This window comes from Podarcis gaigeae, assembly GCF_964106915.1.
Source record: "Podarcis gaigeae genome assembly, chromosome: 1".
In the NCBI taxonomy this organism is placed as follows: Eukaryota; Metazoa; Chordata; class Lepidosauria; order Squamata; family Lacertidae; genus Podarcis; species Podarcis gaigeae.
Window position 1 is genome coordinate 31,415,105 of NC_139678.1, and position 13,335 is coordinate 31,428,439.

At 44.7% G+C, this 13,335-nt stretch overlaps 1 protein-coding gene across 3 annotated transcripts in view; it reads left to right on the forward strand.

Moving 5' to 3' along the window:
• Positions 1-431: 431 nt before the first annotated feature.
• Positions 432-13,335, forward strand: part of LTBP2 (latent transforming growth factor beta binding protein 2) — a 129,689-nt gene continuing 116,785 nt past the window's right edge. The window contains exons 1-3 of one of the 3 annotated variants that reach the window (XM_083740818.1): positions 457-669; positions 1,013-1,484; positions 8,937-9,007. In XM_083740818.1, coding sequence (XP_083596944.1) covers positions 1,456-1,484; positions 8,937-9,007 — 100 coding nt within the window. In that variant the 5' untranslated portion in view covers positions 457-669; positions 1,013-1,455. Of the gene's footprint in view, positions 1,485-8,936; positions 9,008-13,335 lie in introns of all 3 variants that reach the window. The other 2 variants (XM_083740817.1, XM_083740816.1) reach the window with 2 other exon arrangements.

Sequence of the window (13,335 nt, forward strand, 5' to 3'; positions counted from 1 at the left end):
CCAGCTGCTCCTATTCAGAAAGAAAGGAAGCAAGTGAAACCACACAAAACATAGTGTATAGTTTGGCCTTCATTAAACAGTGCTATTCCGGAGAGCAGAGAGACCCTGTGATCACTTGTGTCTTGCATCCATTCATACCCACCTTTGCTCCACCTTCAGTAAACAATTACAACTGCACAGAAATTTTAGCTTGTGCTGCAAATTCAGGAAGCTGACTTGCAGATTTGTTCAGTATGATGGGTGTGTGTGTGTGTGTGAGAGAGAGAGAGAGAGAGAGACAGCGTGTATGTGTGTTACACACACGCGGACACTCACTTTAAGAGCAAACTTTTTTTTTGCATAAGCTTTGAATGGGCCTCTCCGGTTGCTCATGGGTTAATAGTTCTGTCTTGTAAATTGTTTCCCTTTGCCAAAGTGGGTGTTGCTGGAATGTCTCTTGTAAGGAGGGGGGCTGAGCTGTGTCCTCTGGAGAGGGGCGATGTCAGCATCAAAAAGGCACAAAAGGGGGAGGTTTCCAAAAATAAAACTGTCCATCCTCTCCAGAGCCAGCCAGTGCCAGAGGCAAGTGAGAAGGTGCTTGGAGCTGTCTTCAAGGAACACACGCTCTGACAGCCAGAGGGAGAGAGGGGACGGGGAGAGGAAAGACGGGGCGTTCTCATTCTTTCTAAGGTATGAGGACCGCAGCTGCAGCTTTGGGAAACCTGCACCGTTGGGCTTTCTCTGTGCTCCTGCCCCTCTGAGCATTCCTTCCCCTCCAGACAGCAGGTACTGATTAAGCCTTTTGCATACATGTACCTGAAGATGTGAATGGCTTCCAAACGTGCCTGAGGAATTTAGCCCAGCTGCCCTTTCTTCCTCCTCCTCCTCCTCCTCTTCTTTTTTCTAAACTCCAGTTGCACTCGTGAGTTATATGAAACTTCCAGTTCAACAACTGAGTGCTTTCCCTCTTGGACAGAAACCATGAAGGGATCCTGGAGGAGCCTTCTCCCATTTACTGTAGCTCTTTTTGTAGGGGTTGGCGAATGTCAGAGAGACTTTGCTGGGCAATTTGACCCAAGTCCTTCCTTCAGAGCTGACTCCGGAAGCAGAGAGACAACTCAGCTGAGATTCCGGAGCCAAGGGAGTTCAGGACCCGCAAACAAAGTATTCAGTTTGTTCCAGGTACACAGTTCCCCTTCTCCCTTGGATCATGTTCCTGTCACCCCTAAGACGGATGTAGCCTCTAACGCCTGGGTGAGAAACTTGGCAGGGAGGGAAAACAGAAAGCCGCACTCTGCTCCCACAGACCGCAAGCTCCCTGCTCCCACCAATGTCAGATCCCAACCCATCAATCCTGGGACAAGAGCTGATGCTCCCGGCAGAAGCCCCAGCTGGATTCCACAGAGGCAGAGAGTGGACACCTCACACCAGTGGCCAAGGAATGGGCCGAGGCCACAGACAGCGACACAGCCGAGGATGCAAAACTCCCGAAGCCGAATGGTAGGGTAAGTGCAGAAACCGCTTTCAAACCGTCAAGCAAGGTACTTGCAAGATTTGACAGCTGCTTCCTCACAGTCAGAGCAGAGTTATGTTGGCAGTTTAGCTAACCCAGAATCTAGTTGCAATGATGTTGTCCCAGAAAATGCCCACCTTTTTCAAAGAAAGAGCGAACTAGCCAGATCTTGTATCACAAAAGAATATTAAGACTGTGCAGTGTACAGCAACAATGCACAGCACTGTCCCATGCATAGCAACAATATGAACTGTGGTCTGCTTAAGCTGTTCTGTCATCTGTACCTGAGGGAGATGTACCTAAAGGTGATTAGAAATGTCACAACTGATAGTTTCAGTGTAGTATATATATATATACCGTATACATGCCCAAGGCCTATTCACTGCCTGTGCAATATGCATACACATTGAGACACTGAGTGCATTTAACACACCCACCCACTGTCATTGTGGTGGATGTGCTTTTCCTCAAGATGTTCACAAAGTGTTCATGTGCCATTCGTGTGTACAAAAAAAAAAAATCCACTTTGATTTCCAGGCTGTGGGGTTTGCTGCACATGTCAAGGTTTTGGTGTGCAGATGGACTGTTTTCTGTGCATTATGATGCGCCTGTGTTACTGCCCTTTCGTTAATGCTATGGATCTGTTGATTTTTTTAAGAAGAGGGTGTTAAGTAACCTGACCACCTATGTAAAACGAATCTAAACAAAGTATAGTTCCCACACATCTTTTTCTTGCATAAAAATCTTGGTTCTGTGATGTCTACATTATTAGTATTATTGCTTGCTTAACTGTGTTGATCTTACAGCCCCATGGAATATATCAGAGCATTTAGAATGTACCGGTACTTGTAATATATTAAACAGGACTACTGGGGTTGCATTTTTTTCATTGGTGGTAGTGGGAATATTATTTCAGCTGTCTGCATTATGTTCTTCATCCAAGGAGCTTGTATAGTGCAGATGTTCTCAGACTGTGGCCTGTGGATCACTGATGGTCTGCAAGCTCCTTTCAGGTGGTTCATGGAAATGGTGCAGAACAGGTGAGAATATATGTACTTGGTGCTTTTTCTCTGAGAACAGAGCCTGAGACTGCTTTAAACAGAATCAAATTTATCAAAAAGGCTAACAAGGCATTGGTCTAGGGCCTGTGATGTTCATGAGATTTTTGTTTTATTTTTACACTTTTATTATATTTTTCAAAAATCTTTTCAATGTTATAAACCACTTAGATATATTTTTGTGATAGAGTGGCATATAAATATTTTTTAATAGAAACAAATAAATAACATGGCACTGTTTTTTAAATGATGATGCCAGTAGAGAACAGATAATTAAATGGTCCACCAAGACCCCCAGCAATGTTCAAGTTGCCCCCACACACAAAGTTTGAGAACTGCTATAGTAATGAACAGGGAGGCTTTTATGAACATCCCTCAAGCTGTGTTGCTATTTTAAAATCTGCTCCTAGGGAGCGCTCTGTGTCTGAGTTAGGCTGGGTACCTCTGCTGCTTTTAAGAGACTCTGGTGATTCACTGTGCTTCTATCACCCCAGCACTTGAACTTGTCTCCAGCATTTTGTGAGGTGCTGATGTCCCACATGTGCCCTTTCCAGTATTTCCTGTGTAGAAATGACAGGGCAGATATGGATCGTGGCTAATGCCATGTGTACACTGATTCCCAAGTCTTATTCCATATTTTCCAGTGCACTTCCCTTCACTTTCCTTATCACAAAAAGTATGACTTTTGGGGGAAGTGAATTTGTTGTGCAAGACCTCCCAAGCAACTACAGTGGTACCTTGGGTTAAGTACTTAATGCGTTCCGGACGTCCGTTCTTAACCTGAAACTGTTCTTAACCTGAAGCACCACTTTAGCTAATAGGGCCTCCCGCTGCCACTGCGTTGCTGCCGCACGATTTCTGTTCTCATCCTGAAGCAAAGTTCTGAACCTGAGGTACTATTTCTGGGTTAGCAGAGTCTGTAACCTGAAGCGTCTGTAACCCGAGGTACCACTGTATAACAGTGCAACCTGAATTTGCCAGCAATATGTGATTGAATCCCACCCAAAAATAGTGACACTCTGGAAAAGGACTCTAGTGTAGGGAGAGAGGGTTAGCTCCTTCCTCCTCACATGTTTGGGCTCTTTAATGGCGTCTTGCTCCCCTGGCTGCAAGAAAAGCAGACCTCAGGAAGTTGTTAGCTTGTACTACACTGCTTAAGAGTCAGGCCAGATAAATTCATCCCAGCAAAGCTCTCTCGCATGGCCACTGGCCTAGAGAATGTCAGCTTCACAGATTTCAAATATATGCTTCATTTTAAAAAAACCCTGAGTATTTGGCAATCCGTGGGTTAAACCACAGAGCCTAGGACTTGCCGATCAGAAGGTCAGCGGTTCGAATCCCCGCAATGGGGTGAGCTCCTGTTGCTCAGTCCCTGCTCCTGCCAACCTAGCAGTTCGAAAGCCAATAAAGTGAGATGAGCGCCGCAAGCCCAGAGTCGGTCACGACTGGACCTAATGGTCAGGGGTCCCTTTACCCTTTACCTTTACTCTTGCTTCTACCTATATTCCCATGTAAATAAGGCTTCAAAAGGAGTGCAGTCAGCAAACTACTTTGCTGATGCATGCTGGACATGGACCTGCATGCAGAATTGGATCTGCTGTTGAATCACTATAAAGCAGCTCTCAGGAGTGTAGGAACATCAGAAACTGATTAGGATGGCTTCCACTGGCTGGCAGAGTATCTCCAGGATTTAAGATAGGGAGTCTATCCCAGCCTTACCTGGGAATATTAGGGATTGAGCCTGGGGTCTTCTTCTGGAAAGCAGATGCTCTACCACTGAGCTATGGGCAATTTAATGTGCACTGTGGGTTGAGATGAGGGAGAAATTCAGTTCAGTTTGCAATTTATGGCAACAAGATGCAAACTGAAACACACACACACACTTCGGAATTTGCACTTCTCTGAATTTTGGAATGCAGCTCTCCAGCTACAGATTGTGTGCAAAAATGCATATACTACTCAGTGTGTGCCTATAAATGCATATATTAGGGAACATAACATGGAAAAATGCATTCTATTAGGAAAAGTTGCTTTGCAAAAATGCGTACATTAGGTAAAATTGTGCGCACACAATGTGCATATTAGGAAAATTTTGCACCAAAATGCTGATCAACTTGCACGAGGACTTAAAAATAAATGAAAAATCCAAACTGGTGTGGAAATGTGGACAACTGAACGTATGGTTGGAAAAAAATGAGAAAGTGAGAGATATTGAAATTAACATATCCACCCATCCTTAACAATGGGGCAGGGGGGTGGGAGAAGAGCAGAGCTCTTCGTCTGCCTATTTCCCCTGAAACCAAGGGTCTGTGATTGGAAATATCCCTTTCTGGAAAGAGAGAAAGAGAGATAGAGGCAGTTTCAACTGGAAAACCACAGCTGGGGCATAGTTTCCCCTGCTTCAGCCCCTGCTTTGTAGGGAATCCACAGGCTGACTGGGCATTGCTAGTTGAGCATGCCACAAAGCCAGCACGGCACGAGTGGGTGGGGAGTCTGCTTCCATGCTCACTTGTAGGATGCTGGCTTCTCCTTGGCGCATCACCCTTCTCCCTCCTATAAACATGCTGTGGTCCTCAAAGCTGCAGGCATTTATTTTGAATTCTTTATGAGGCAAGGAAAACCACACCACATTCAAGCCACTCAAATGTTGAGCAAATTGTTTAAATATAACCAGATGCTTGGGGGCGGGGGCGGGCGGTTGCTTATTGTGTAAGGGGAAAGTAACAGCCCCTTTAGTCATCTCCGTAGCCCAAAGCCACTGCCAGAACCCACAAAGCATACAGTTACCCATTAAAATGCTCTTTAATAGGAAGTGGAGAAGACTATGTCCTTTTCCTTGCTCCAGCCTTTCCTAATGTGGCACCCTCCAGATGCATCACCCCTGACCATTGGCCATACTGGCTGGGACTGATGGGAAATGTAGTTCAAAACTCTGGAGAAAGCTTTCTCCATCCTCAGTGCAACGTCCTTTCGCTGCTGCTGCTGCTGCTGCCGCCGCCAATGATGGCTGTTCACATGCATTTTTCTAATTCTGGGGATAGTTTTGGAGCCGCACCCCATATAATGTTTTTTGGTTGCACACTTAAGATTCTTAACATGTATGCGTATTTGGACAGTCATGTACCACACATGTCCATTGACTGAAGAGCCAGGATCAATTGCAACTCTCCATCAAGTGCATTCTTGGTCACAACAGCCAGGAGTGCTGCCATATAATGTATGGGATTGCCCTGTTGCATCACATTTGCTTGGGGGTGTGAAGAACAAATTTCTTTCATAATCTGTGGTTCTAGTAAAGGTAAAGGGACCCCTGACTGTTAGGTCCAATCATGGATGACTTTGGGGTTGCGCGCCCATCTCGCTCTATCGGCCGAAGGAGCAGGCGTTTGTCTGCAGACAGTTTTTCCGGGTCATGTGGCCAGCATGACTAAGCCACTTCTGGCGAACCAGAGCAGCACACGGAAATGCCATTTACCTTCCTGCCGGAGCGGTACCTATTTATCTACTTGCACTTCGTGCTTTCAAACTGTTAGGTTGGCAGGAGCTGGGACTGAGCAACGGGGGCTCACCCTGTCACGGGGATTCAAACTGCTGAACTTCTGATCAGCAAGCCCTAGGTTCTGTGGTTTAACCCACAGTGCCCTTACCCTTTATAGCAGGGCTGGGGAACCTCCAGGCCACAAGTCAGTCTTGGCCCAGCAGGGAGTCCATGAGGCCGTTTTCCCCAAAACCACACCAAACTGTTAATTACCTGGTGTCACTCCAATAGGCAGGTCATGTCAGCTAATGGGTGGAAGACGAGGTTCAACTCTGTGTTGCGTGTTGGTGTGTGTAGCCAAAGAAGCTGGGTTTAACTTTCACTCATAAGCTGATGGGGCATGGTTTAAATCTTGCTCAGACCTCTGTAAGATGAACAGATAGTTCCATCCTGCTCTGTGCTGCTTTGCCAGTGTGCTCCCTGCAGAGCCCCCCCCCCCACTTTGTGGGTCAACTTTGACAAGTGGATAGCTGCCGGGAGGGGCTCACATGATAATGCTCCTTCATAAATTTTAAAACATACAAGATGAGAACAGGATCATGCCTGCCTGCTATGATCTGTGTAGGTTTGACATCAGTGTGAAGAGGCTACATGCAGACGGAGGTTTGTCCACAGGGCTTCTCCATGTGAGAGTGAACCCTGATTGACTCAGGGTCCCCCACGTGTATGGAGAAGCTCTAGATGAGTACATCTGCATGTTAACTTGGCCCCTTTGCACTGAAGCCAAACGTCTGGATGGTGGAGGGTGTAGCTGATAGATGTGATCCTGGTGTTCCACCATGTTCATCAGCATGTGAGGGGCATCCAGATCTAGAGCGCACCAGGTTTGTGGCGAAAGGTGGCTGTATCCTAACAGAACAGGCACTAGGACCTGAAACCTTTCTATTCTTCCTCTGAAGAAGGGCTGCCACATTTCCAGATGGGCCTTCAAAGAAATGAATGGAAAGAACCAGCGTTTTCCTCATAACCTCTATAACCCTGGTGCCAAACCCAACAAGTGTCCATCTGTACTTCAGTGTTTATGAATTGTTAGCATCATAAAAGAAGAGGAACAGTTATTTTAAGGTTCTGAAGCTTTTGCCTACTTATAATGAACACCTTCCTTACCCTTGCTGAAAAATCCACTGTGTAAACAATGCATCGCTTTAATGCAGGGGCCCACAACCTCCCCTCCTTGCTTTCCTTTGCATCAGTTAGCCTTTAAATAGGGGGAGAGAGAAGGAGGGAGGGAGAGAGAGAATGAACAAACACCCATGCCATACATTTAAAGCACTCCTTAGCCCCTTTAACAGTCAGGGCTTCCCCCAACGAAACCTAGGAAGTGTAGTTTGTTAGGGCTGCTGAGAATTGTATGACCTTTCACAGAACAGCTGTTTCCCTGCATGGTGCTAACCTTGCAGCCCTTCGTCTGCAGCACTGCTGGTGTACAATGCTCAGCTGTAAAGTGTACAGTCTCCCCCTTCCTTTGACCACCTGGATGGACACAGGGCTTCTTCCCTTTGCCCATTTACTAGTCAGTGGCTACTGCATTATCAGGTAGTAATTCTGCTGTGTGTCTACATCAGCTGTGATGTGATCATTCAGCTGTTCCCAGTGCAGAGATGCAGCAGAACTACTGTTCCTCATAGGAGGCTGTTGTTTCTCTGCATGAATCACTGGCCAAGGTTTCCAAACATGAAGCATAGTCAGAAGAATGACAGGGAACAGAGTCATCAGTGGGAAGGCACTTCTTCCTTATACATTGGTAGAAGGAAACTGTTTTGGATGTAAGAAAGAAGTATGCTTCCGGCTTTAATTGTGTTAAAGTGTTACATGGTTATTGGAAGTTTGTGACATGCTGCTGTAAGGAGTATGTGTGTGTTTAAGCAGCTTTTTTTTATCCTAAGGAAGGTAGCCAGGTGTGGGCAATATAACTTGTTTTTAACGTGAACAAGCTGCACATGTGTACTAGATTCCAATGGGACTTACTGTATGCCAAGGTTCTGGAGCTTATTCCATCAGGAATTGCTGGTTTGGTTTACAGCCAGAGCTTTTCCCGTAGCATGGTGAGTCGTCCTGCCTACAGGAATCGCTGCCAGGTTGTGCCAATAAGTTGAGGAAAGTACCGGAAATGTTTTCCTACTTTGCACTCCTCTCCATCAGTTTTGCAAGATCCCAGTTTACAAAGGAAGCTACGCTACTGCCTTCTTTGCCGTAACACAGTTGGCCTTGGGAAAACATAATCTGAGGTTGTCAGATTAGCTTAGAAAAAACTTCAACAAATTGCACAAAAAAGGCCAGTCTTCTCAATTTTTAATGGAAACACCCATTAGATTCTGCTATATGCTCAAGACTACACAGCAATGCTACATAATGTCTTGGAGTAGTTTAGCATAACCATCCCATACCCTCCATATGCTTCGGACTACAACTCCCAGCAGCCCCATCCAGCATTACCAGTGGTGAGTAATTATAGGTTTTGTAGTCCACAATATCTTGAGGGCACCACATTTACTACCCTGCTCTAGAACAGCAGTAGGGGACCTGAGACTACAAGTCCTTTAATTCCTGATCATAGACCAAGCTGGATGAGGCTGAGGTGTGTTGAAGTCCAACAAGATCTGGAATGCCCCAGGTTCCCTATCCCTGCTCTAAAACCATATGTATCACAAATGTCATTCTCGTCACTGGTACCTGTAGATGAGGGAATCTCTCGTTTTAAAATTTCAACCATGCAGATGCCAGCTGAGGTTTCTTAATGGAAGTTCAGGCACTTTAGGAGGGAGATAACAATAGCTAAATAAAGGAGGGGGGTTCAAGGTGCACCCAATGTACCATTCCTAAATTATTATTTTTTTCAACTTTCTAGGCCAAATGTCTGTGGGGGTCAGTGCTGCTCAGGGTGGACAACAGCTCCTGGGACCAACCGGTGTATTAAACGTGAGTATAAAGAATAAAATCTTCTCAGTGATTATTATATTAGGAAGTGCTTCTATTATACAGTCTCAGTTCCCATAGTAAGGGGCACAGGTGCACCATTTAAGAAGAGTGGTCAACAAGCTTTGGGGTGGGGATGATGGTAATAGAAACATACTGTATCTCTCCCATTCACTTCTGGAATGAACCAGCTGAATGGAAAATGACCACAAAACTGGGCCTGAAGGGAGCCCACACACAAAGAGATGTGTTCAGGCATTCAAATGAACATGTGTGTCGACTAAAGTTTTCTTGTGGTGTATTAAAACACAGGTTTAATGCAAAAGGATGGATTTGTAGGATGAGAGAGGTGTGTCACCACATAAGGGGTTGTGGGAGGGATTTCTACCTAGACCTACCTCAGTTACTGATAGTGATTTAAGAGGGTAGCCATTTTTGCTTCAACCTGTATTTGTCATAATCAGGGATGCAGTTCCATTTCTGCCTAATGCTATGTTACTTGTCTTGCTGTCCTCTATTTAACACAAGTTTTGAAACTACAAGGCTTACGTAACTTACATTCATTTCAATGTAAAGGGAATGCCAAAACAATGTAAAAAGAAAACTTTAATTACGTATCGCTTGCAATCTTAAAGAACAACAACAAAATGAATGAATACCAATCATATTGGGTTGATTGGTCTCTTTTCCTGGCTACAGACAACATACAGAAGTAGTCAAAAGTAGCTGACTGGGGGAATCATGGGGATAGTTCAGATGGTGCAGTCCACATAGAAGGAGAGAGATACACAAACCCACACATAAGGCAGTACCTTTTCTGTATGTGGGCACTTGCTCCTGCGTTTATGGTTTTGCTCCTCAATGTTGAACCACAATAACAGGAACTGGAAGCCATAAGGGAGTGAAGAAAGGCTCACAGACAAGTTTCTGGATGAAGTTACATGATTACAAGGACAACCTTTGCAAGAAGTGATGGTTCTGATTGGTTCCAGAACATGAGGAAGTTTAACCACTTGCTCATTAAAATTCGTTAAAAGGCTGCACTGGGAGAGGCAGGGATGTGATAATCTGTCTTTCATGGGGCATGACTGCACTCAAGGGAGATAATAGGGAGAGATCATAGGTCTTTGTTTGGTTGCCAATCAGTTACTTTCCTGAGAGCTGATCTATTAAAGAGGTCCGAGCAGAAAGGTTTAATCTGAAACTGGGTGACTCTGAAAATCTCTGCTCCACTTTATAGCTTCCCGGAGACTATCCTAGTGGGAATCCTCACCCCCCGCCCCACCAGCTTAGGCTATTGCTTCAACAATTCCTCTCTAATTTTAAACATGGGATCTTGTAAGCTGAGGCCTTCCGCAGGGCTGTTTTACTTTCAGTATATTCATAGGTACAGGGACAGAGTGGAGTGATTTACAAGGGCTCATGGGGAGGCCATGATGACATCATTAACCATATGAGCTGGAAACTTGGGGATGCAGTTCATTACATTGTAAATCAGGGCAGCCCATAGGTTACTGGTCCGTTATGCTAACCTTTGTATAAAGGCATGCTTTTAAACTTCCAAACATGGCAATCCCCTAAAACCCCAGAAGAATGATAAAGAAGTACTTAATCTCATCCACATTCATATTTAGCACTCACTGCTTCCGATATCACAGTTCTCCACACAACCACCTGTCTGAACAACTTCAACATGCTGCCCAGAACAATACTTCAGAGTTTTGTTTGAAATAGGGATGGATCAATCTATTTCTGTCTCTGTTCTGTCCTACTTCCACATTAATCTGTGAAGGTTTTTTTAATATGGATATCCATACTGTATTTAAATTCGTGTGTTTTTTGATTACTATTTACTTCATTTATAAATCGCTTCCCATGAGGCATCCTGAACCAATTTACAATATAATAAGACCATACAGGAAAATAGTTAAAACAACTGCACATATAAAAAGAATTATATATGTTAAAGTAACAACAGGACTTCTCAGTGTATGCATGTCTAAGCCTATTTTTATTTCAATGTATCCATGTCTAAGCATATTTTATCCTAAGATGTTTATTTTAATGCATGTTTCTACAATTTTTGAGCTGAGAACATTATCACAAAGCATTTGGAGAAATGCAAAATCCGGATTTAAATTTCATTCAAATCCATGCATTAATCTGGGAGTTGTGAATTAAGTTGGTTCACTTTTAAAATGCAGACCAAATGGAGTTCTTCCCCATGCCAATTTTGAAATCATCACTTCATTCTTTACTTTCTGTGCCCAGCTTACTATGGAGGTCTGGGCTCTAAGACTGACTATTCACCAGAGAATGCCCAGGAATACCTTTTTTCATGTGACATTTTCACTGTTGGGAAAATAATCATAGACCAGGACCGAACTACTCTTCTGTTTAATTCTGTAATTTGGTGGTGAGGAACTTTTGTTCCACGATATGTTTTGGGACACCAACTCCCATCAGCTCCAGCCAGCATGGCTAATGGTCAGAAATAGTGGGAATTGTGCCCCCAGATATCTGAAGAACCACAAGTTTCCCATTGCTGCTGTAAATCAATCTTCTTTCATTAGAAATAATGAAGACTCATGGGAAATAATAAAGGCAATAGTGAAAAAGAAATTAATGTCTCCTTGAGAAGCATGTCATGGCTCTGGGCTAGCTTTGTAGCATCTATTTGCATTTTGCTTTTCTAAACTTGGAGTGGGCATTCCTTATATTCTGTGAAGGGTGGTGCTCTTTGGCTAAGGTATAGGAAAGCATGCAACACATTCTACATTTTTGCAAAATGGAAGTAGCATTAGCTGGGTTCAAAGCTCCAGGACCTTGCATTAGGTCCAGGTTACTCTGAATATTCAAAATGCCAATTTGTGTGGCCTTGTCTTATACCAGAATAGTTTCACGAAACACAAAAGCATGGCAAATGGAGAAAAATAAGGAGTGTGTGCTTCCAATTTTAACAGTCAGAAAGCATCAAAACACAGCTGGATCAGACCAAAGGCCTATTTAGTCTAGCATCCTGCTTCCCATGGTGGTCAGTCTATGGGAAGCCCAGAAGCAGGACAGGAACACAATAGCACTTCCCTGATCATGATTCCCAGCAACTAGTGTTCAGAGGCATAGTGCCTCTGAACCTTGAGGGCAGCATATAGTCAACTGGAGTAGCTGCCCTTGATAGCCTAATCCTTTTTGAATTTGTTCATGTAAGTAGAACACAGGACTGAAGTTGCATGAACAAGTTTTTCTTAATGCAGAAGAAAGTGGATCAGCAGTACAGACAGCAATGTTAAGAGCAAGGGGAGAAGCAGGAAAAAGGCACTCTTTATTTTCTGCAGAGCAAGGGGAAAGTGTGACTAAACTGAATTGAATAATCATGGCTATAATTTGTGGCATGGACTGTGAACAAACCAGTAGCTAATGGCAGCAAAGTAGATGATGATCAGTCACAAAAATAATGGCCTGTATTCAGATGTAGAGTCGTTTTCAAGGCCATCTCCTTCCTTTGATTTAAAGTAAAGAAACAGGTGCTTTCAGCCTTTAAAATTTGGCACTAAGCACGTATAGCAAAGGTGTGAAATCTGAAAGATCTGGCAGCTATTAGATGCCTGGCCGGTGGGGTTGGAGTTGTCTATCTGCCAATGTGCTGAATAGGACTTGTCATTGCATAATGAAAATACAGTGGTACCTCGGGTTAAGTACAGTGGTACCTCGGGTTACATACACTTCAGGTTACATACGCTTCAGGTCTCACACTCTGCTAACCCAGAAATAGTGCTTCAGGTTAAGAACTTTGCTTCAGGATAAGAACAAAAATTGGGCTCCGGCGGCGCGACAGCAGCAGGAGGCCCCATTAGCTAAAGTGGTGCTTCAGGTTAAGAACAGTTTCAGGTTAAGTACAGACCTCCGGAACGAATTAAGTACTTAACCTGAGGTACCACTGTACTTGGGGGACGCAGGTGGCACTGTGGGTTAAAGCCTCAGCGCCTAGGACTTGCCGATCGAAAGGTCGGCGGTTCGAATCCCTGCGGCGGGGTGCGCTCCCGCTGCTTGGTCCCAGCGCCTGCCAACCTAGCAGTTCGAAAGCACCTCCGGGTGCAAGTAGATAAATAGGGACCGCTTACCAGCGGGAAGGTAAACGGCGTTTCCGTGTGTGGCTCTGGCTCGCCAGATGCAGCTTTGTCACGCTGGCCACGTGACCCGGAAGTGTCTCCGGACAGCGCTGGCCCCTGCCTCTTGAGTGAGATGGGCGCACAACCCCAGAGTCTGTCAAGACTGGCCCGTACGGGCAGGGGCACCTTTACCTTTACCTTTACCTTTACCACTGTACTTAA